Source organism: Manis pentadactyla, chromosome 7 (genome assembly GCF_030020395.1).
Source record: "Manis pentadactyla isolate mManPen7 chromosome 7, mManPen7.hap1, whole genome shotgun sequence".
Taxonomy (NCBI): Eukaryota; Metazoa; Chordata; class Mammalia; order Pholidota; family Manidae; genus Manis; species Manis pentadactyla.
This window is the reverse complement of record NC_080025.1, coordinates 46021333-46046994: the sequence shown is the minus strand read 5'-3', so window position 1 is coordinate 46046994 and position 25662 is coordinate 46021333. Positions and strand designations below refer to the sequence as shown.

General features: G+C 34.2%; 1 protein-coding gene across 1 annotated transcript in view; it reads right to left on the bottom strand.

Annotated features, from left to right (window-relative positions):
- ZPBP (zona pellucida binding protein) overlaps nucleotides 1–25662 on the bottom strand; it is a 157727-nt gene that overhangs the window by 20416 nt on the left and 111649 nt on the right. The window contains exon 7 of the mRNA XM_036918832.2: nucleotides 25088–25265. Within this exon, the coding sequence (XP_036774727.2) occupies nucleotides 25088–25265 (178 nt within the window). The remainder of the gene's footprint in view (nucleotides 1–25087; nucleotides 25266–25662) is intronic.

Below are 25662 nucleotides of genomic sequence, written 5' to 3'. Positions count from 1 at the left end.
GCATAAAACTCTGATAGAAACCCTGCCATCCTCTGGCTATGGAACCAAGGAATGAAGTTCAGGGAGACAACAGCGTGAAGGAAAAGTCTCAGAAGGAAGAGATGCTAAGAAAGGAATCCCTAATTTGTGTATAAGCCTGCACAAGTAAACTCCTAAACCACATTTACGTTGGAAAGACCCAGGCCAACATAAAAAGGCTTAGAGAACTGAACTGAGATTTGAAACCATACAAGTTGCTGCCTAACTCCTAAACATAAATGCATGGGAAAGACCCAAAACTAGCATGGCAAAGCCTTGAGAACTGAACTGGAATTGAATTTATCTGCATGGGTTTCCTGCTAAAACAAAACATTGCCCTTCTCCAAATTATTATAGCAGAATCCAGAAGATACACAACATAATTTATAGTCGTAAGGGTACAATGTGAACTAAGTCAACATTCAAAAATCCAGGAAAATGTGACCTATTAGCAAGGGAAAACAAACAAATGCTAACCTCAAAATATAGTTGTTTGAATTATTAGACAATACTCTAAGATCAATAAATTAAACTGAAGAATAGAGAAAAAAGTTGAAAAACAATGGCTGCAGGAAAAAACGAAGTCTCAGACACCTGTATTACACTATCAACAAGTAGAACATAGGGGCATCACTGTCATTACAGAAGGAGAATCTGAAAAGAAGAGGGGCCACAGAAAATCCAACAATATAGAAAATTATACTTCATCACTTGGTGAAAGGTAAATTTACAGATTCAAGGATCTCAGAAGACCCCAAATAGGATAAATTTAAAGAAAACCATTACAATTAAAATGTTATTAAGATAAAATAAAAAACTGGAAAGCATCTGTACAAAAATAACGATGTACAAAAAACTAACTGAAATGACTGTAGATTTCTAATCAGTATGCATGGAGGTCAGGAGACAGTAGCACAACACTTTTAAGGGCTGAAAAAAAATGCTTTTAACACAGAATTCTATTCTCAGAGAAAGAGAAAGTATCTATTAAGAAATGAAGACCAGACTATTTGCCTCCAGCATATCTACTCTACCATAATTGTGAAAAAAGGAAATTCTTTAAGTGAATACAATATAAAGGAAGAGAAAACCTTTGATCTTCAGGAATGAAAGAGCATCAGCAATGGAAACATATGCAAAATATGACTGCTTTCCCTTCTTACGTCATTTAAAATATCTAAGACTCTGAAAAGCAGAAAATTACAATAGTGTTTGCACAAATTTTCAGTATGCATGTATGTAGTATGTATAAATATTATGAAATGAAGAGCAGAGGGTAAGTGGTAAAGGGAGCTCAAGGGCTATAGGATTACTACATTTTATGTGAAGTGGTGCAAAATTAACTTTAGACAATCAAATTGTAAGCTTGTATACTCTTTAGACTACCAAAAATATACAAAAAGTACAGTGAAAAGGGAAATTAAATGAACTGAATACAGCTAAAACGCAATTATATATATTAAACTATAATACTTAAAATATTCAAATATAAAACAAATAAAATAATGTAAACATTTTAATTTACAGGCAGACTTTGAGACACAAGATTGAAAAAAAAAACCTCAACTGTAAGCAGCCTACAGTAGATATACAGATAGGTTGAAAGGAAATGGAGAAAGAAAACAGCATGCCAGCAGTAAAGAATGATGGAACTCCTACACTAATATAATATAAAATTCAAACAAAAAAGCAATTCAGAGTTAAGAAGGACATTTCATAATCATAAAAGGGACAATTCATCAGGCGGACATAAATGCTAAAAACTGTATATGCCTAATTACACTCCCAAGTACGTAAGAAATGAAAAGTAACAAATAAAGGGTTAAATAGATGATTACAGAATCAGGAAAAAAAAATAGATCTTGACCTATTAACCTCCTGACCTACTTGCATTTTTATCCCACTATATCTAACAACTGCAAAATACCAAGATTTTTTAATTGGATCTGGTACCTTCACCAAATCAGGACATATGACAAGTCACAAAACCAATCTAATTAATTTAAATGTTCTCTAACCATATAACAAATAATTTAAGTATCAAGAACAGTAAGGTATTTAGAAAAACTTTAAATATCTAAAAATACTTTGAATTTAATAACAATGAAAACATGACTTACTGGAAGGGAATTAAATTTAAAGCAGTGCTTAGAAGATACTTTAATCTTATATACATGCAGCTTTTATTATTTAGAAAAAAAAAGAATAACTGAAAATCTAAAATCAGTGACCTTATAGAAAATCCCAAGGAATCTACCAAGAAATCTAAAACATGTGAGTTTGCAATACATCAGGAGCCAAGGTCAATGAACAAAAACAATCATATTTCTAAATACTAGCAATTAACAATTAGAATCTAAAATTAAAACCACAATATCAATTACAACAGCTCCCCACAAAATAACTAGGTATGAACCTATAAAGCATATATGATATGATACATATGATACTAACTACCTACCACTGATTAAGAGAAATCAAAGACAACCTAAGTGAATGGACAGGCATACTATATTTATTGATTTGGAAGACTCAATACTCAATATTATAAAGCTATCATCCAAGTCCTAGGTTGATCTATATATTTGTTAACACAACTACTATCAGATCCCAGGTTGTTATTTTTGTTGTTGGTAAATAAAGACAAGCTCATTCAAAATGTTATATGGAAAAGCAAAGCAATTAGAATAGCTAAAACAGCTTTGTATGAGAAAAAAGGGAGAATAGCACTACCCAATTTTATGACTTACTGGCTACAGTAATGAAGACAGTGTTTTAGTAAAAGAAAAGACACATAGGTCAATGGAACAGATTATTTCCCCAGTTAATTCTGTCAAATACAGTAAAATAATATCAATCTTACAGAAATTCTTTTGAAAAATAAAGTAAGAGTGAACAATGCCCAACTCATTTTATGATGTCAACATAACTGTATTCCAAATATGACAAAGACATTAAAGAAAAACACAGATGAACAGTCCTCTTGAAAAAGGTGTATTAATAAATCCAATCAAACAATAAATAAAAAAGTTAAAAGATCATGACCAAGTAGAATTGTATCAGGAATGAAAAATTGGTTCAATGTTATAAAATCAATTGATGCACATTTCTATATTAATAAAGGATAAAAAATACATTTTCAAAGGATTCAGATAAATCTTGGCACAAAATTCACTAACTATTCATGATCAAGACTTTAACAAACTAAGAAAAGTAAGGGACTGACAACAAGCATTTAAGAAAATCCTACTTCTCATATCATACCTAGAAGTGAAAGAGTAATTTATCTCTAATATTGGAAAAAAGGCAAGAATGCCTGCTTTTATTTCTATTCAACACTGGATTGGAGGACCTAGTCACTGCAATTAAGTAAAAGAAATAAAAGTCTAAATATCAGACGAAGAAGTAAAAGTGCTGTTATTTGCAGATGACATATATTTATCATGTAAAAAATACAGGGTCTATAAAATAATTATGAGATCTAATCCATGAATTAAACAGTCACAGGATCTAAGTTAATATTTAAAGATCAACTGTATTATACGTTAACTGCAAAATTAAATAATTAAAACAATTCCATACACAACAGATTAAAATGACTGTAACATCCTTAGGAATAAACCTAAGAAATATTTGCTAGAATTGCACAATGAAAACTACAAAATGTTCTTGGGGTAAATTTAAAAGGATTTACACAAGTAGAGAATCATCATGCTCACTGTTTTGGAAGACAAAATGTTTTGGGGGTAACAATTAGTGATTTTGTCTCTAGAATAAATGCAATATATCCAAATTATAGTAGGCTTATTTGTATAAATTGGCATGCTAATTCTAAAAGGTATATAGCAATTAAGAACAGAATAACCAAAGCAGTATTTTAAATGTCATGCAATAATTACAATAAAGCTACCATATCAAGACATTTTGGTATTGGTGAAATGATAGATATGTACATGAATGGAACAGAATTAAACCCACACAAGAACAAGTCAGTTGACTCTTTGACACACACACCAAGGAAATTTGAATAAGGAAAGAAGAGTCATCAACAAATGGTGCTGGATCACCAGGATAAACTATGGTAAAATAAGATTACCTTATACCAAACAGAAAAATTAACTCAAAATGGATCATAAACCTAAATATACAATCCCAAAGTACCAAAAAAAAGCATAGGAGGAAATGTTTGTCACCTTAGAATAGGAAAAGATTTATGAGAATGAAAAAACACACACACCACAGAATAAAAAATTAATAAATTGGATTTCTTCAACTCTTTTATTTAAAAACAAAAATGAAAGCCACAGTATGGGAGAATATATTCACAGCATATACAGGATCCCCCATTATCCAAAACTAGAGTATTTCCATGAAACCTTTCATAAGCTTAAATAATATAAAGCAAAGAAGCATTACCCTTTCATAAATATTAAAATCCTCTTCAGATTTGTTTCAGTGGGTAAAATAAAATATTAATATAGATCTTTTGTAAAAGTGAAATATCATAAAATGGACTTACAGATAGTGAGGGAAATGTGTGTACCAGAAAAGGACTTTTGTCTATATTATATTAAGAACTCTTAACAACTCAGTAAGATAAAGAACTCACTTAAAAAAATGGAAGATATTTGAACAGATACTGTGCCAAAAAAATTTATATCCATAGGAAGTTGAAGATATCTTTTAAAAAGGAATGAAAATCAAAACCACAATGAGATGTCACCACACACACACACACACACACACACACACACACACACACACACACACATACACACACACTGGAATAACTAAAATTTAAAAAAGAATGACCATATTATAATCTGGAAAGATTTAGAACAACTGGAACTCCCAATTTTGCTCATAGAACATGAAATTGTATAGCCACTTTAGAAAATGATTCGGCTTCTCTTTTTTATAAAGTTAAACATATACTTACCGCATGACCCAGCAATTGCAGTCACAGGTATTTTTCCCGGAGAACTGAAAACATATGTCCACACAAAGACTTGTACAAGAATGCTCATGGCAGCTTTATTTGTAATGGCCTAAAACTGGAAACAACCCAAATGTCCATCATCAGGTGAATGGATAAAATGTGGTATATCCACACAATGGAATGCTACTCAGCAATAAAAAGGAAAAATTTTTAATACATGCAATAATACTGAGGTGTCTCAAAATCATGCTGAGTGAAAGAATTCAGAAAAAGATTATATACTGCATGAGTGCATTTATGCAAAATAATATGAATAAGCATGCAAATATATAGTGACACAAATCTTATCAGTATTTGCTTGGGAATAGATGTTGAGGTAGGACTGACCAAAACACAGATGTAAACTTCAGTGTTGTAAAAGATCCTTTTCTTCCTTGTAGTGATAGTTTCATGGATATATTCATGTACAAGTCATTACACTGTATAATTTCAACATGTGTAGTTAAATGCCCAAACAAAGCAAGTTGTAGAAGGTAAGATATCATTTATTTAGTGATTATCATGCAAAATTATTGTTGATTACCTTAATAAAAGTTAATAGCACAAAAATCCTGAATTGGAATAAAAATGTCAAATTCTGAAAAAGGATATATCTGAGCAGAAAAGGAAAACAATGGATTGCTGAGGCCTTCATAGGAGCCTTCAGTTGTGTCTCATTTAAGTAGCTTTAAATGTTAGGATGTGAAGTGACAGAATATGAAATTTGTTTGGAATGGGTAATATATACATACTTGTTTACAATCACTTTCTGTATTTCTAGATGTTTGAAATACGACATTATAAAGGAAGATTTTATTTCCAAAGAGCTGTAATAAATCACACACACATGCCAATCTTCCCCCCAAAACTAAAAGAAAAACAAACAAAAATAAACCACTAGGTATAGTGTCAATGAGGAGTTAATCATGTGAGGGCAAAATTATATAAATTTTGAATAAACCCATTTAGAAAAAGCAAGAAGAGGAAATTATTGTAATTCATTTTTTTAAACAGCAGTGCCCTAATACTAAACTTTCACAAAGATTTACAAAAAAACTACAGACCAAAATCACTCATGAACATAGACACAAAAATCCCTAACTAAATGTTAGCATATAAAACCCAGGTATATACAGAAATTATAAATGATGATCACATGTAGTTTATATTAGACCAGTTTATACAGGGTCAGTTTAAGATGTGCACATCAGTACATCATAAAATATGATAAAAGATAAACATGACCATCTCAATGGCATGTAAAAGAAATATGACATCTCATTCATGATGAAAAATCAAAATAAATAGGGAATAGAAGGATTCTTCCTTCATCAACCCAACTAATGGCATATCTAAAAAGATTCCAACTGATATACATAATTGGTAAAGTCTGAGGGCCTTGACAATGGAAATAAGATAAGGATGCCAACTCTCACCACTTCTGCTAAGCACTTGTCTGAATATTCTAGCCAGACAAATGGGGCAATAAGTAAGTAAAGGGGAAGGAAATTGTAAAGAAGAAAGTGAAACTGTCTTTATTCCTATGTGGCATGATTAGATATGAAGAAAACCCAAAAGATAAAAAATAAACTCTTAGAACTATAACTGAGTTTGGCAAGGCCACCATGATACAAAGTCAGTATTTCTATAGAAGAAAACAGGAAAAAAATCTTCATGAATCTGGGGTAAGCAGAAATGTCTTGAACGGACACATATCTTTGTATAATTTAAAAAAGAGAGAAACTTAATTTTGTCCAAATTAAGACTTCTGATATTTAAAGGACACGATTAAGAAAGTCAAAAGAAAATACATATGTGTTTGTTTCTAGAATTTGTAAATAAACTTTATAAGTCAATATTTAGAAGAAAAATAGCCTCATAAAAGGGTAGAGGAAAATTTTTGAACAGTTCACAAAATAATATATGGGAGAGCTCAAAGAGAACAACACGAGAAGTAGTTTGATACCACGAGTTAAAAGGTAAATGCAAATTACACCACAAATGAGTATTACTATACTCTGATTAAAATGGTTAAAATTAAAAAGACAGATAATATCAAGCCTTCAAAAATATGAAGAAACTGGAAATCTTACACATTGCTGGTGCATGTGTAAAATAATCCAACTACTTTGCAAAGTTTTAGAGTTACCATATTACCTACACCTAACTCATATATTTACCCAAGAGAAATGAAAACATTCCACATAAAAACATATAGAAATGTTCATACAAGTATTATTTACAATAGCCAAAAACTAGAAACAACCCAAATGTCTACCAAAAGATGAATGAATAAACAATGGTATATTTAATAAGTAGTTGTGAATGATTATGAAGTGACATAAGGGAACAATTTAGGGCAATGGAAATTTCTATATTTTCATAGTTTGATAAGTTAAATGGATAAATACACTCATCAAAGTTCACTGAACTGTATAATTCAAATGTGTACATTTGAAATTAAATGGCTGCGTTTATTATACCTTAATAAAGTTCATTAAAAATGTTTCCCCACAAATACCGCTCACACCCAGATGTTTTTGCTGGTGAAATCTTTAAAACATTTAATTAAAAAATATTTACTACAAAGCTACTATAATCAAAACAGCATGGTGTCAGCACAATAACAGACCTATAGATCAATGGAACAGAATAGAGAGCCCAGATATAAACCCACACATATATATAGTCAATTACAATAAAGGAGCCATGAATATATAATGGGGAAAAAAACATTCTTTCAATAACATGTTGGGAAAACTGGACAGCTACATGCAAAAGAATGAAACTGGATTACTGTCCAACTTCACACACAGAAGTAAATTCAAAATGGATTAAAGACCTAAATGTAAGTCATGAAACCATAAAACTCTTAGAAGACAACATAGGCAAAAATCTTCTGAATATAAACATGAGCAACTTTTTCCTGAATGCATCTACTCAAGTAAGGAAATGAAAAGAAAAAATGAACACATGGGAATACATCAAACTAAAAAGCTTCTATACAGCAAAGGAAACCATCAACAGGACAAAAACAACAGAACAAAAAAAAAACCTACAACAGAACAAAAACTATGGGAAAATATATTTGTAAATGACATATCCAACAAGCGGTTAACATCCAATGTATATAAAGAACTCCCACACCTCAACACCCAAAAAGCAAATAACCCTACTAAAAATTGGAGGGAGATATGAACAGACACTTCTCCAAAGAAGAAATTCAGATGGCCAAAAGGTACATCAAAAGGAGCTCCACATCACTAATTATCAGGGAAATGCAAATAAAAACTACAATGAGATATCACCTCACACCAGTAAGGATGGCCAGCATCAAAAAGACTAAGAACAACAAATGCTGGCGAGGATGCAGAGAAAGGGGAACCCTTCTACACAGCTGGTGGGAATGTAAGCTAGTTCAACCATTGTGGAAAGCAATATGGAGGTTCCTCAAAAAACTAAAAATAGAAATACCATTTGACCCAGAAATTCCACTCCTAGGAATTTACCCAAAGAATGAAATTTCTCAGATTCAAAAAGACATATGCACCCCTATGTTTATTGCAGCAGTATTTACAATAGCCAAGACATGGAAGCAACCTAAGTGTCCATCAGTAGATGAATGGGTAAAGAAGAGGCGGTACATATACACAATGGAATACTATTCAGCCATAAGAAAGAAACAAATCCTACCATTTGCAACAACATGGATGGAGCTGGAGGGTATAATGCTCAGTGAAATAAGCCAGGCAGAGAAAGACAAGTACCAAATAATTTCCTTTATTTGTGGAATATAACAATGAAGCAAAACTGAAGGAACAAAACAACAGTGGACTCACAGAGTCCAAGAAGGGGCTAGCAGTTACCAAAGTGAATGGGTGGGGGAGAGTAGGTGGGAAGGGGGGCAGGGAGAGAGAAGGGGATTGAAAGGCGTTATGATTGGCACACATGGTGTGTGAGGGGTCACAGGGAAGACAGTATAGCACAAAGATGACAAGCAGTGACTCTGGCATCTTACTATGCTGATGGACAGTGACTGTAATGGGGTGTGGGGGGGACTTGATACTATGGTTGAGTGTAGTAAACACAATGTTTTTCATGTGAATCCTTTATAAGAGTGTATATCAGTGATATCTTAATTAAAAAAAAGAAAGAAAACCAAACTCTGGGGAAGTGGGAATGAATGATTTCCAGAGTTATATTATAAAATTCTAACACTTAATTTTTAAAAAATCACAAGAAACAGGAAAATATGCATATTAAAGGAACAAAATAAATTGACAGAAGCCATTCTTGTAGAAGCCCAGACACTGGACTTACTAGAGAATGACTGTAAAACAACTAACTTCATTATGTTCAAACTGATAAAATAAAATATTACAAAGAACAAAGTATATAAGGAAAATGATGTATGAAGAAAGTGAGACTAACAATAAAAGACAGAAATAAAAACAAAACAAATTCGGGGCCCACACATATTAAGTGAAATAACGTTAAAATAAAAATTGACTGTGGTTTTGAACATTCTTTGAACAGCATTTCTGAGCAAGAATAAGAAAGATTTTGAAGATGGGACAACTAAAATGATTAAGTTAAGTTACAGAAAGAAAAATGAAGAGAAGTGAATAGTTATAGGGAGTTGTGGGACAGTAATAAGTAAACTAATATATACATTATTAGAATCCCAATGGGAGAAGAGAAAGACAAAGAAATGATAGCCAAAAACCTCATGAAATTCATGAATCTACAAATTCAAAAACTGTAAACTCCAAGATTAAAATCATGCAATGGGTTTTCTGATCACAATAAAATGAAGCTGGACATCAGTTCACAATATTAAGGAACCCTGGAAAATTCACAGATACTTGGAAATCAAACAATACACTATTATACAATCAATAAACTGATAAATGCAGGGGAAAAAAAAACTTGAGACAAATGGAAATGAAAACACAATATACTAATAAAATGGGATGCGGCAAAACAAAAGAGGTGCTAAGAGGGTTGTTTATAACTCTTAGTACATAAATCAAAAAAGAATAATTAAATTCAGAAGCTGACTTAGTTTAAGGAACTGGGAAAAGTGGAAAAAAATGAGTATGAAGTCAGAAAAATGAGGAAAATAACAAAGATTAAAGTTGAGAAAAAATATATGAGAGAAAAACCCAGTGTTGGTGCTTTGAAAAGATCAACAAAATTGACCACTTTAGCTAGACTGACTAAGAATAAAAGAAAGAAGACTCAAAATACTAAAATCACAATATTAGTGAAAGTAGGGACATTACTACTAATTTTACACAAACAAAAAGGAATACAAAACTATACTAAGAATAATTATACACCAACAAATTGGATAGCCTAGAAGAAATAGAAAAATTTCTAGAAACATAATCTACCAAAAATGACACATAGAGAAATAGAGAATCTGAATAGATCTGTCACTAGTAAAATATTTAATCAGTAATCAACAACCTCCCCATAAAGAAAAGCCCAGTATAAGACGGCTTCACGGTGAATTCTATATAATTTTTTTGTGTACTTCTTTTTTCAAACTCATCCCAAAATCCAGAGATTACACACACCTCCTAACTCATTCTATAAGGGTAACATTACCCTGATACCAAAGCCAGAAATGACACTGCAAGAAAACTGCAGTCCAATATCTCTTATATAATACTGATACAAAAGTCCTCAACAAAATACAAGGAAACCAAATTCAGCAACATATTAAAGGACTGTGCACCATGACCAAGTGGGTTTTATACCCAGAATGCAAGGATGATTAACATATGAAAACACCATCAATGTTATACACCATGTTAACATAACAAAGAGGGAAAAAACACATGCTCATCTCAACTGATGAAGAAAAACCATTTTTCCGATGTCAATACCCTTTCTACCTATATAGATACTTAAATGGAGCACTGGGTCAAAGATGAACTTTCTTTACAATAAAAGGTAGTGAGAAGCAAGGAATTCTATATGAAACATAATCAAGCTACAACTTTACAAAATTTAAAAAAGTTTAGAGTTTTTAGTATGTGCCATCTACACATGCTTAAACACAAGAATCACACTTTATTCTACTCTTTTCTCCCTCAGCTTTAGAATCTGTGAACAATTTTTTTAAAAACTGTGATTATTAAATATACTAAATTTACCCGCTTTCTACATTGCCATTACTCTCCATCTGAACCCACAACCTGGTTCATTTTCCACTCTTCTCTGCCATGTTCTCTTGGGACTCACTTCTAGACTTCATCATCCAGGTTCCTTTCCTCTGGCCAAAGGAAGGTTCCATTAGAAGACTAGAGGGCAGGGTACTTCTTCCCCACTTGCCCACAGCCAGTCTTCTGGAGGCTGCCTCATTGCATGCCTTCAGCTTGTGTCAGGTAGCCCCATTCCCCAGCTCCAGATCTTGCAGGGTGCTATTTATCATTCTTTCCTCATCTTCACCCTTCAAACCTAAGGATGGTAAATGCTTGGAGATGTTGGTATCTTAGGTGTCTCTCAACATCCCTTGTGGGCACCCTTCACCCGGCTGAGACCTCTGACAATGATATTTTCTCTTCAAAATACTAGTGAGTAGGCCTCATGTTCCCTGTTTGAATTCTGACTCATACACTAGAGTGATCAAATCATCTTGTTTAATGTTCTTGATTATACCTATCACCATGTGCAATGATTTTATTCTGTAATCTGTTTGTCCAGATAACATATAAAAGCAGAGAAGCAACTTTTTCATGTCACTTATCAGTCTACCCCCAGGGCCTAACACTTAGTAACTAGCAAGTACTCTACATATTTCTGAATTCTAACACATTTCTGGATGAATAAAAACAATGCCATCAATGTACAATACATAGTATTTATGAATTCTTCAAAGATAAGGAGAAATTAGCTCATAAAGAAGTTAAGCTATGAAACCAGGGTTTTAAAGTACAGAAATGAGCTGATTGCATTCAGAATTTAGAAATATAATTGGAAGCTCTGTGGGATATAGACTGAAGAGAAGAACTAAAGGATAACAGGCAGAGAGTGCAATCATTCCTGGCACAAAAAAAATGGAATCCAAATTAATATGATTACAGTGGGGATGGAGATGAGGAGTTAAATTTGACAGAAAAACCTAAAAAAGAATTTCACTGTACGTGAAGCAGTGAGGGAGAAAGGAATAAGAAACTGAGGAAATTCTATGGATTTTTGTCCAGTTCACAAGCCCTGAGTGGCAAACTTGGAAAAATTTTGTACATAAGAATATTGGTGTAAGCAGAATGTAGCAAGGTGAGAGATGAAGTCCTTACTTTGTATGTTCATAAAAGTTTGCTCTTTACTTCTTGAAAAGAAAATTCCAAAATGTCTGCAGTTACACATATATTGTGAGAGGGGTAATGTAAAGATTTTGAAGTGTAAAAACACACCAAAAAAAATAGCTGTTTGTTTTCTAAAATATTATTTCTATAAATTTATACAAGGAAATCACACAAAAAATAAAATCTGTTAAGTATAATTATAAGTCACATTTAATATAAGAGTAAAAATAGGGAATAATATAAAGTTCAACATAAAATATTTAAAAATAATCCTATTATTATCAATTTTAAATCAATAAAACATGAAGGCAGTAGTGTAATATGGAGTTACATTTATACCTTAATAGTTAACAGAAAATTAATCATAATTTCATTATTCCCATTGAACCATTATTGATAGCTCTGTTAAAATTATGAATTCATGATAACAACCATCAGGTGATTCTACATGCAAATGATAAATTCAAATTATTTGAGAAAGAAAGCACTTGTGAATGTTTACTTTTCTTTAGATTGCATTTAGTCTTGTAACAATGGTGTTCAAGCTTTAAGGGAAAATTTAATTTTGTTACTTTTTTATTGTGAAATGTAATAAATATATGAGAAAAAAATAAGACATCAATGCCCAATACAATGAAGGTTTGCATAGAAAACCTGTGTAGAAACAATGCAGGCATCAACTCAAAACTCCTGCACCCCACTCCCACCTCCTTCCTGATCTCAAGAAGTCAGCATTATACTTTTCTTTTTCAGGGTAATACTTTCCTTGTAGATTCTATTGTACTTAGCCTCCTTTCCACAAATTATGTTTATAGAATGTATCCATATGATTGTAATTCCCATCCATTCACTATCATTCCTATATAACATTCCATTGAACGAATATATCACTATTTATTCATGCATTTTACTGCATATGGAACTTTGGGTTCTCTAGTTTGAGACTATTAGAAATACGTTGTGATGTAATTTCTCTAAGAGTCAAATGCAAGATCATAGAGTGTGTGCATTATCACATTTACTATATAATGCCACATTATTTTCCAAATTGGAGGAATTTACACTCAGCCGTCTATGACTGCTTCTGGAGCTCCACATCCTTTTCAACACCTGGTATATTAGACTGTTCACCTCTGCCAATCTGATAGTTGTGTAGTAGGATCTCAATCTGTTTTTTACATTTCCCTGATTACAAATAGGCTGAGCAGATTTTTGCATAGCCACTGACTATTTGTAATTGCTCTTTTGTGAAGTACTTGTTTAAATCTTTTTCCCATTAAAAAAATTGTTTTGTTTTTTAAAAACATGTTTTCGGGGGGGTGGAGCCAACATGGCGGCGTGAGTAGGACAGTGGGAATCTCCTCCCAAAAACATATATATTTTTGAAAATACAACAAATACAACTAATCCTAAAAGAGAGACCAGAAGACACAGGACAACAGACAGAATACAACTAAACCAGCGAGAACCCAGCGCCTGGTGAAAGGGGTAAGATACAAGCCCTGGCCCGGCGGGACCCGAACACACCTCCCCCCAGCTCCCGGCGGGAGAAGAGTAGGCAGAGTGGGAGGGAGATGGAGCCCAGGACTGCTGAACACTCAGCCCCAGCAACCCGCACCAGAGCGCAGGCACAGTGCAAGCGTATAGAGGACTGGTAACTAATGAAATAGGGCACTAAGACCTCTGAGCGGGTGCCAAAGCTGATGCCCCGTGACAAGGAAAAGCAGAGGCTTTTTGAAAGTCTTAAAGGGACAGGGATTTAACAGCTGGACGGAAACAGCATAGGTCATGGCCCAGTGGCAGGAAATTACAGGGAAAACCGGGCGCACTAACCCCCTGGGCAACAGCTCTGAGACCCCTCACGGAGGTAAACAGCCAAACAGCCCCCCCCCCAACCCCGTCCATTATCCCTCCGGGCGCTGCTAAACCAGAGAAACAGCCTAAGGCAAACCACGCCCACAGAAAGGGAGATCCATTCATATCAGCCAGGCAAGACACAAAGACCCAGCCTACTCGCAATTACCCAACACAAGCCACTAGGGGTCGCAGTTGTCCCAGTAAAGAAAGGCCAGTAGCAAGTGAAAAGTTTGGCCCTCCCAGCTGACAGTCAATAGCACCTGTCAACATGAAAAGGCAAAAAAATATGATCCAGACAGGACTAACCCAAACAGCTTCGGCATCTGCTACATCTTCCCCTGAGAAGGAACCTGGGGAGATAGATTTAACCAGTCTTCCTGAAAAAGAATTCAAAACAAAAGTCATAACCATGCTGATGGACTTGCAGAGAAATATGCAAGAACTAAGGAAGGAGAATACAGAAATAAAACAAGCTCTGGAAGGACTTCAAAACAGAATGGACGAGATGCAAGAGACCATTAATGGACTAGAAAACAGAGAACAGGAACGCAGAGATGCTGATGCAGAGAGAGATAAAAGGATCTCCAGGAATGAAATAATTTTAAGAGAGCTGAGTGACAAATCAAAAAGGAATAATATATGAAACATGAGAATAGCAGAAGGAGAAGAGACAGAAAAAGGGATAGAAAATGTCTTCGAACAAATAATTCCTGAGAACTTCCCCAAACTAGGGGAAGAAATGGCCTCTCAGACCACAGAGGTACACAGAATTCCCATGACAAGGGATCCAAGGAGGGCAACACCAAGACACATAATAATTAAAATGGCAAAGATCAAAGACAAGGAAAAAATATTAAAGGCAGCCAGAGAGAAAAAAAAAGTCACCTACAAAGGAAAACCCATCAGGCTATCATCAGACTTCTCAACAGAAACCCTACAGGCCAGAAGAGAATGGCATGATATACTTAATGCAATGAAACAGAAGGGCCTCGAACCAAGACTATTGTATCCAGCACGAATATCATTTAAATATGAAGGAGGGATTAAACAGACAAACAAAAATTGAGGGAATTTGCCTCCCACAAACCACCTCCACAGGGCATCCTACAGGGACTGCTCTAGATGAGAGCACTCCTAAAAAGAGCACAGAACAAAACACCCAACATATGAAGAAGGGAGGAGGAGGAATAAGAAGGGAGAGAAATAAAGAATCATCAGACCGCGTTTATAATAGCTCAATAAGCGAGTTAAGTTAGATAGTAAGATAGTAAAGAAGCTAACCCTGAACCTTTCGTAACCACAAACTTAAAGCCTGCAATGGCAATAAATTCATACCTTTCAAAAATCACCCTAAATGTAAATGGACTGAATGCACCAAATAAAATACACAGAGTAATAGAATGGACAAAAAAGCAAGATCCATCCATATGCTGCTTACAAGAGACTCACCTCAAACCCAAAGACATGCACAGACTTAAAGTCAAGGGATGGAAAAAGATATTTCATGCAAACAACAAAGAGAAGAAAGCAGGTGTTGCAATTCTGGTATCAGACAAAACAAACTTCAAAATAAAGAAAGTAACAAAAGACAAAGAAGGACAGTACATAAGGATAAAGGGCTCAGTCCATCAAGAGGATATAACCATTATAAATATATATGCACCCAAAATAGGAGCACCAACATATGTGAAACAAATACTAACAGAAGTAAAGGAGGAAATAGAATGCAATGCATTCATTGAAGGAGACTTAAACACACCACTCACGCCAAAGGACAGATCCACCAGACAGAAAATAAGTAAGGACACAGAGGCACTGAACAACACATTACATTGATGGACCTAATAGACATCTACAGAACTCTACAACCAAAGCAACAGGATACACATTCTTCTCAAGTGCACATGGAACATTCTCCAGAATAGACCACATACTAGGCCACAAAAAGAGCCTCAGTAAATTCCAAAAGATTGAAATCCTACCAACCAACTTTTCAGACCACAAAGGCATAAAATTAGAAATACACTGTACAAAGAAAGCAAAGAGGCTCACAAACACATGGAGGCTAAACAACACGCTCCTAAATAATCAATGGATAAATGACCAAATCAAAATGGAGATCCAGCAATATATGGAAACAAACGACAACAACAACACTAAGCCCCAACTTATATGGGACACAGCAAAAGCACTCTTAAGAGGAAAGTTTATAGCAATCCAAGCATTTTTAAAAAAGGAAGAACAATCCCAAATGAATGGTCTAATGACACAATTATCAAAATTGGAAAAAGAAGAACAAATGAGGCCTAAGGTCAGCAGAAGAAGGGACATAATAAAGATCAGAGAAGAAATAAATAAAATTGAGAAGAATAAAACAATAGCAAAAATCAATGAAACCAAGAGCTGGTTCTTCGAGAAAATAAACAAAATAGATAAGCCTCTAGCCAGACATATTAAGAGGAAAAGAGAGTCAACACAAATCAATAGTATCAGAAACGAGAAAGGAAAAATCACGACGGACCCCACAGAAATACAAAGAATTATTAGAGAGTACTATGAAAACCTATATGCTAACAAGCTGAGAAACCTAGCAGAAATGGACAACTTCCTAGGAAAATACAACCTTCCAAGACTGACACAGAAAGAAACAGAAAATCTAAACAGACCAATTACTGGCAAGAAATTATAAAGGTAATCAAAAAACTACCAAAGAACAAAACCCCCGGCCAGATGGATTTACCTTGGAATTTTATCAGACATACAGGGAAGACATAATACCCATTCTCCTTAAAGCTTTCCAAAAAATAGAAGAGGAGGGGATACTCCCAAACTCATTCTATGAAGCTAACATCACCCTAATACCAAAACCAGGCAAAGACCCCACCAAAAAAGAAAACTACAGACCAATATCCCTGATGAACATAGATGCAAAAATACTCAACAAAATTTTAGCAAACTGAATTCAAAAATACATCAAAAAGATTGTACACCATGACCAAGTGGGATTCATCCCAGGGATTCAAGGATGGCACAACATTCGAAAGTCCATCAACATCATCCACCACATCAACAAAAAGAAAGACAAAAACCACATGATCATCTCCATAGATGCTGAAAAAGCATTTGACAAAGTTCAACATCCATTCATGATAAAAACTCTCAGCAAAATGGGAATAGAGGGCAAGTACCTCAACATAATAAAGGCCATCTATGAAAAACCCACAGCCAACATTATATTGAACAGCGAGAAGCTGAAAGCTTTTCCTCTGAGATCGGAAACAAGACAGGGATGACCACTCTCCCCACTGTTATTTAACATAGTACTGGAGGTCCTAGCCACGGCAATCAGACAAAACAAAAAAATAGAAGGAATCCAGATTGGTAAAGAAGAAGTTAAACTGTCACTATTTGCAGATGACATGATACTGTACATAAAAAACCCTAAAGACTCCACCCCAAAACCACTAGAACTGATATCGGAATACAGCAAAGTTGCAGGATACAAAATCAACACACAGAAATCTGTGGCTTTCCTATACACTAACAATGAACCACCAGAAAGAGAAATCAGGAAAACAACTCCATTCACAATTGCATCAAAAAAAATAAAATACCTAGGAATAAACCTAACCAAAGAAGTGAAAGACTTATACTCTGAAAACTACAAGTCACTCTCAAGAGAAATTAAAGGGGACACTAACAGATGGAAACGCATCCCATGCTTGTGGTTAGGAAGAATTAATATGGTCAAAATGGCCATCCTGCCCAAAGCAATATACAGAGATGATGCAATCCCTATGAAACTACCAGCAACATTCTTCAATGAACTGGAACAAATAATTCAAAAATTCATATGGAAATACCAAAGACCCTGAATAGCCAAAGCAATCCTGAGAAAGAAGAATAAAGTAGGGGGGATCTCACTCCCCAACTTCAAGCTCTATTATAAAGCCATAGTAATCAAGACAAATTGGTACTGGCACAAGAACAGAGCCACAGACCAATGGAACAGACTAGACAATCCAGACATTAACCCAGACATATATGGTCAATTAATATTTGACAAAGGAGCCATGGACATACAATGGCGAAATGACAGTCTCTTCAACAGATGGTGCTGGCAAAACTGGACAGCTACATGTAGGAGAATGAAACTGGACCATTGTCTAACCCCATATACAAAAGTAAACTCAAAATGGATCAAAGGCCTGAATGTAAGTCACGAAACCATTAAACTCTTGGAAGAAAACATAGGCAAAAACCTCTTAGACATAAACATGAGTGACCTCTTCGTGAACATATCTCCCCGGGCAAGGAAAACAACAGCAAAAATGAACAAGTGGGACTATATTAAGCTGAAAAGCTTCTGTACAGCAAAAGACACCATCAATAGAACAAAAAGGAACCCTACAGTATGGGAGAATATTTTTGAAAATGACACATCCGATAAAGGTTTGACATCCAGAATATATAAAGAGCTCACATGCCTCAACAAACAAAAAACAAATAACCCAATGAAAAAATGGGCAGAGGAACTGAACAGACAGTTCTCCAAAACAGAAATACAGATGGCCAACAGACACATGAAAAGATGCTCCACATCGCTAATTATCAGAGAAATGCAAATTAAAACTACAATGAGTTATCACCTCACACCAGTAAGGATGGCTGCCATCCAAAAGACAACAACAAATGTTGGCGAGGCTGTGGAGAAAGGGGAACCCTCCTACACTGCTGGTGGGAATGTAAATTAGTTCAACCATTGTGGAAAGCAGTATGGAGGTACATCAAAATGCTCAAAATAGACCTACCATTTGACCCAGGAATTGCACTCCTAGGAATTTACCCTAAGAATGCAGCAATCAAGTATGAGAAAGACCAATGCACCCCTATGTTTATCACAGCACTATTTACAATAGCCAAGAATTGGAAGCAACCTAAATGTCCATCGATAGATGAATGGATAAAGAAGATGTGGTACATATACACAATGGAATATTATTCAGCCATAAGAAGAAAACAAATCCTACTATTTGCAACAACATGGATGGAGCTAGAGGGTATTATGCTCAGTGAAATAAGCCAGGTGGAGAAAGACAAATACCAAATAATCTCACTCATCTGTGGAGTGTAAGAACAAAGGAAAAACTGAAGGAACAAAACAGCAGCAGAATCACAGAACTCAAGAATGGACTAACAGGTACCAAAGGGAAAGGGACTGGGGAGCATGGGAGGGTAGGGAGGGATAAGGGGGGGGAGAAAAAGGGGGTATTAAGATTAGCATCCATAGGGGGGTGGGAGAAAGGGGAGGGCTGTACAACACAGAGAAGACAAGTAGTGATTCTGCAACATTTTGCTATGCTGATGGACAGTTACTGTAAAGGGGTATATAGGGGGGACCTGGTATAGGGGTGAGCCTAGTAAACAAAGTGTTCGTCACGTAAGTGTAGATTAATGTTAAAAAAAAAAAAAGCAGTCCCTGTGTGGTGACCTCCAATGAGCTCTACACAATGATATAAAGGGCATATAAGAGTATAGGCAAAGGGTCTGTTTGTGTTTATACAGAGGATCAAAGCCTAATTTGGCTACCCCGAAAATGAACTAAGAAACGATATGAAATAGAACTTTCAACATCAGCACTCTCGGGAGGACTCATGCCAGAAGATGATCAACAAAAAAACCCCAACAAAGATCCACGCACTGCTACAGGTGTAGATGCACTCATCCCACCAATTCCTGGACTTGCCATGGGAATGAAGAAGGAGATATCTAAGCTGGCCTGTGCATACAGTAAAACAACAAATTTGACTGGATCTAGATGGTTGGAACTCAACCAAGAATTAGGAGAAGTGAAAATTGTAGCGCTCCAAAATCTTACAAGTACAGACTATTTACTGTTAAAAGAACATATGGAATGTGAACAGTTCCCAGGAATGGTTTGTTTTAATTTATCTGAATTCTCTCAGACTGTTCAAGTTCAGTTGGACATTATCCACCATATCATAGATAAGTTTTCACAAATGCCTAAGGTGCCTAACTGGTTTTCTTGGTTTCACTGGAGATGGCTGGTAATTACAGGTATGCTTTGGTTATGTAACTGTACTCCTATTATGTTAATGTGTGTGCACAATTTACTTAGTAGTTTAAAAACTATACATGCTGAAGTTACTCTACAAGAAGATGGCCCCGGAAGATGACTGGTTAGCCAGAGTCGGGTAAGATTCCTCAAGGGAGGAACAACCTAAGACAGGCACAGTCGCAGGGGGGCCATCAGGTGAGAAATTGGGGATCAACAGAGGTGAGGCTTAGAACCTCACCCCCCCTGTTTTGAGAGAAATCTTCCGCATATGTGGATGTTTTATTCCCCTTGTCTAGCTTGGATTAACACATAGTCTACAGGCACACACCTGATCATTTACATTTGCTCTCTTACAACACTAAGCTATGTTTTCTACCTTTATCTTGTATCTACCTACCACTTCAGCATTTTATTAAAAATAATAATAATAAAGAGAGAAATGTGGTATCCACATATAAATGAAGTATAAAAATCAAATGAATATTCATATTTGAACTGACTGTTTATAGTTCATAATGCATGAGCAAAACCGAAAGCTTCTGTGATGACTGCCCCTGTAATGTTCACCATGTAACTTATTCACTATGTAAGAATTTGTACTCCATGTAAGAACTTGTTCGTTAAGCTTCAAAAGATTGGAGACTGACGAAAAATAGGCTTGGGGTGGATTAATGATTATGCATTGAGCATTAACCCCCTATAGAGAATTTTATTGTTGTCAACAACCATTTGATCAATAAATATGAGAGATGCCCTCACAAAAAATATATATATATATATACGCACTTCCAATTGTAAAATAAATAAGTAACCAGGATGTAATGTATTGCATAAGGAATATAGTCAAAATATTGTAACAACTTGGTATGGTGATAGCTAGTAGCTAGAATTATCATGTATATAAATGTTGAATCACTGTGTTGTACACCTGAAACTAATGTAATACTGTGCGTCAACTACCCTTCAATAAAAAAAATAAAAATAAAATAAAAACATGTTTTCTACAAGTTCTTTATGTGTTTTGTGCACTAATTTTTTGCAGGTTATATCCATTACAAGTAATTTTCTCATTCTGTAGATTATCATTTCTCTCTTTGAAGTGTCTTTTGATAGCCAGAAGTAATTTTTATGTAAACAAAATTATCATTATTTTTTATTAAAATCAGTAATGTGTCTTTTGGAAAATGCTTATCTAATGCTGAAGACATATTATCACCCCATGTTACATTCTAAAATATTTATTGTTTTTCTGTTATATCTGGGGGTGATTTTTCTGGTTGGATCCAATTTCATGTTTTTTTACATGACTGCATACCAGAGTACCTCTCTGACAATTTTTATTTTATGTACTTTAAACCTATGTTATTAAGTGCCCATAAATTAAAAAACACTGTATTATCATATTATCATATCTTCTTGGTAGATTTATCCTTTTATCATTATGTAGTTCTCCTTTGTATATCTAGGAAGACTTCTTGCATTAAAGCCTGTTTTGTCAACATCAGCTTTTTTTTGCTAGTATTTTTCTTTGTCCTTTGATGTAAAATTAAAACAACGCTTTAGAGTTGCATGTCTGAGCAGGATGAATTTTTAGAGACTTAAAAACCTTATTTAAAAGAACTGTACCTACCAAGCAATTCACTTTCACTGCATAAAGTGCAAAGGTAGACTTTATTAATAAAATCATTTCAAGATGTTTAAATACTCAAACCTATAACCTAATTATTTCTGACCACTGACAATAGACACTATATCCCTATGAAAGCCCTCCTTGCTTGAGGGTCCCTGGACTCCCAGAAGCTTTGAATGTTGCAAGAGCAAATCTTATTTATAAAGAAAGCAAAGGAAAACAAGAATGCTGCATAAATTATTACTGAGCTATACATTCAATCTGCAAAAATGAATGAGAAATCATCTGTTGCACCAGGAGGAGGAAAGGCATCATATCTAGGTATTGCCTTATCAACATATTCAGGAGTCTCACTTTCATGTGCATCAGAACCACCTAGGATGGTCATCATAGATGTAAATATCTGCTTCCCACACCTTGGATATATTTTTGAGAAAATCTTCAGGTAATTTGATACACACCAGAGTTTTAAAATCACTGCCATAAAGAGGAAGACAAAGAAGGTGGAGTGGGATATTATGTCAAAAATGTTATTTGACATACAAGTGTTTTTTGAGGTGATTAAGCGAAACAAATTAGAAATAGGTGAAAACAAGATATACAGTTTTACAGGAAAAGTAGAAACTATAGAAACAGACAGTAAAACATATTTCAGAGCCAGTGTTTAAAAAATACACTGTCAGAAACAATGTATTATTCTTGCTGGTCTTTGGTTATACTATCTTATGACATGACTTATGAAATTATGAGACATCTATATAATTCACAAATTTAATTAGAACATTTTCTTTTTTCAGTGTCAAAATGATTGACAACATGATGCATTTAATAAGCAATGCTAAATAAGAAGTTAGAGAGGTATTCCACAGTGAAAATTAACTAAAATGCTAAACAAATTAGAAATGAGAAGAATGATTAGGTAGAAATGTTAAGTTGCCACCATTTTACAAGCAATCTTTATCTGACACTTGGAAATAACTATTAAATGAGTAAAGTCATATATCCAAAAAAGAAAAAAATATCCACTGTTTACTTAATTGACTGTTCATAAAGTAAATAAAATTCCCTCACATAATACACATGCTTGTCTCAATCTTCTTTGTTGAACATAAACTTAGTGTGCCTTCATTTCAGAAATAAGTCATTTAAAAAGTACCTCATATGTTTTATGTGTTTCTACCTAGTATTCCATTTCACACTTGAATGGATTTTAAGCTATTTAGTATGCTAATTTTGTCTTGTAACTAGTGTTACATTTTATACTGCCTTCCAATTCAGAGAATGATTTAAGTCTATCAGTATTAGTGCTCTTAAAAAAAAGTAGAGTGAAAGCCTCATGTAATAATAGACAAAAATTATTGTATATGATAGAGACCTGAAGGTCACATTATACTTAAGGAACTTTGTTCAATAAAGGGAACTCAGACTTGCTTAATTAGTTTAACAAGAGATGAAAATAGCACAAAGCAATTCTGAATTAAGACATTTATTTACCATAGGATAGTACAAAATGAAATTTAACAAATCACTAGCTAATGATCCAATAAAATTCAAAAAATAAACTGTTTTTCTCTCCCCTACTCAAAGACATGCCTCCTACTGCCACAGTAATTTGAACTCTCCCAATTGGCATTCAAGCCATCATGCACCACAGCTTTGCTGATACTAAATCCTCTAGCTCCAGTCAAGCAAAATTCCCCTAGAATTCATGCTTTGTCATGCCCTTGCTTAGATGGCACTTGTTAACCCTGTATCTTCAACGTCCTAACTCAAGTCTTAAATCACTCAGAAAACTTTATCTCAATGACATAATAATTTGTGATCAGTCCTTTTTTTGCTTTATACAATCTCCTTTTCATTATCTTACCTGCAGCTTAGCAGACTCATGTTCCCTAATTGTTTCATGGATATATCTCCTATGTCTCTGAACACTGTGGCCAGTGACCATATATTTGGGAGAGCAAAACAGTACAACAAAGGCCAAAAAACAGTTTTGAGATTTACATGTAAGTTTTATTACAAACTTCCCATGGGGTCTGTTGTCACGAATAAAATAACTACTTAAGATTAAAGATGGTGGCATGAGAGAGTGTATATCAGTGATACCTTAATAAAAATAAATAAAATAACTGCTTAATGAACTTGATCAAACAGTACAGCATGTAATAACTTGAATGTTATAAATACATGGTAAAGTTAGAGAACCTGACAATTGTGTTATTATCTGAACATCTATAAATGGAAAAAGAATTTAATGGTAAAATTACTTGTTCTCAGAGATCCAAACCTATTTTTTCACTTGATAGGTCTATATTTAATTATTTCAAAATTCTTGGAATTTATGAATTAGATGCAAATATGTAACATTTTTAGTTTATCTCATTGAATGAAAATATAAATGCATTTAACAGACAGCTAAACTACTAGGTTCTGGTTTCACTGTCTGGTAATTCCATGTTCTAGACTGCTTCATCTCAATAGTTATCAAAATAGTTACAAAGTTGTTATTTGTAAGTGCTTTATTCATTAAATTTACACTATATATCCTAGATAACTTTTCATATCCTTAAGCAAAAGCAAAATTAAAAATAAAATTAAAGTAAAAATCTAACAAATTATAGCAAAGCAAAAAGAATATTTAGTGCTTGATTATTTGAAAAGACTTTTAATCTAAGACAGTAGAAAGAGAGGGAAAAAGAACAATAATAGGAGATTGAATGAAAATGGGACTAATTTAGTGTTATTTACATTAGAAAGTCTAAGAATGAAGATTAATTGGCTCACTCAACTCTTAAAAATAGAAATTCAAAGACTTTGAATCCATTAACTCATCCTAAATAGCGCATACAGGAACTCTTTCTAAAAAGGATAACGATGGATGAAAGCCAGATAGCAGCTCAGATCCTTTAGTGCTAGGATCAAAGTCAGAAAAAACAAAAGGTAATAAAAAATTTATGCACTTATTAAAAAAAAAGGGGGGGAAAAGATACCCAATCCGGACTATGTAAAGGTAAACGCAACAACTGACTCTGGAAGAAATATGATTCAGCTCTTTTCAGGATAAGCAACTCTAACTGACTCTACTATTATTTTTGTTTGCTCCCAGACAACAAAACATAGTACTCAAATAAACTAAAAATATAATCTAAAATAGGCATTAACTTAGGCATAATGAAAAGAAGTGAATTTTCATAAACTTCATTACTTACCGCAGCACTCAGGACATTTTGGATGTTTTAGGGTATTTATTCCATACCCCGGAAAGCAGCGATTAATCCAAACCATTTGGAGAGTACCTTCAATATAGTATATTTCAGGCAATCGTTTTGCAAGTGTGCTTAGAGTTTCCACTTGTCGATTAAAAAATCTCTCTATGAGATTTTTAGCCTAAAATAGAAATACAATATGAAAAACTATCACAAAAACAAATGTAATTTTAGAAAGGATAAGGTTGCTTTATATTTAGGAACATGGGAGATAAATTCCTGAGGTCCTTATTTTTTCTTGCATTCATAGGATTATAAATAATACATGCAAAAATTAAAAGATGTCACCTGTAAACCTTGATATTTCCAAATGTACTTTCAAATACACCACAAAGAGACCATGTGGATATATAACCAAATTTTTTCATTTCTTTGGATTTTAAATAATATATGGATGGGCATATGAGCAAAATCAAGACAATGTTTTGAAATTAAATATACTCTAAGCAACGTAATTTAACAAATAATTTACTTAAAGAAACGTATTTCAAGAATCTTTAAGAAACATATCATGAGGC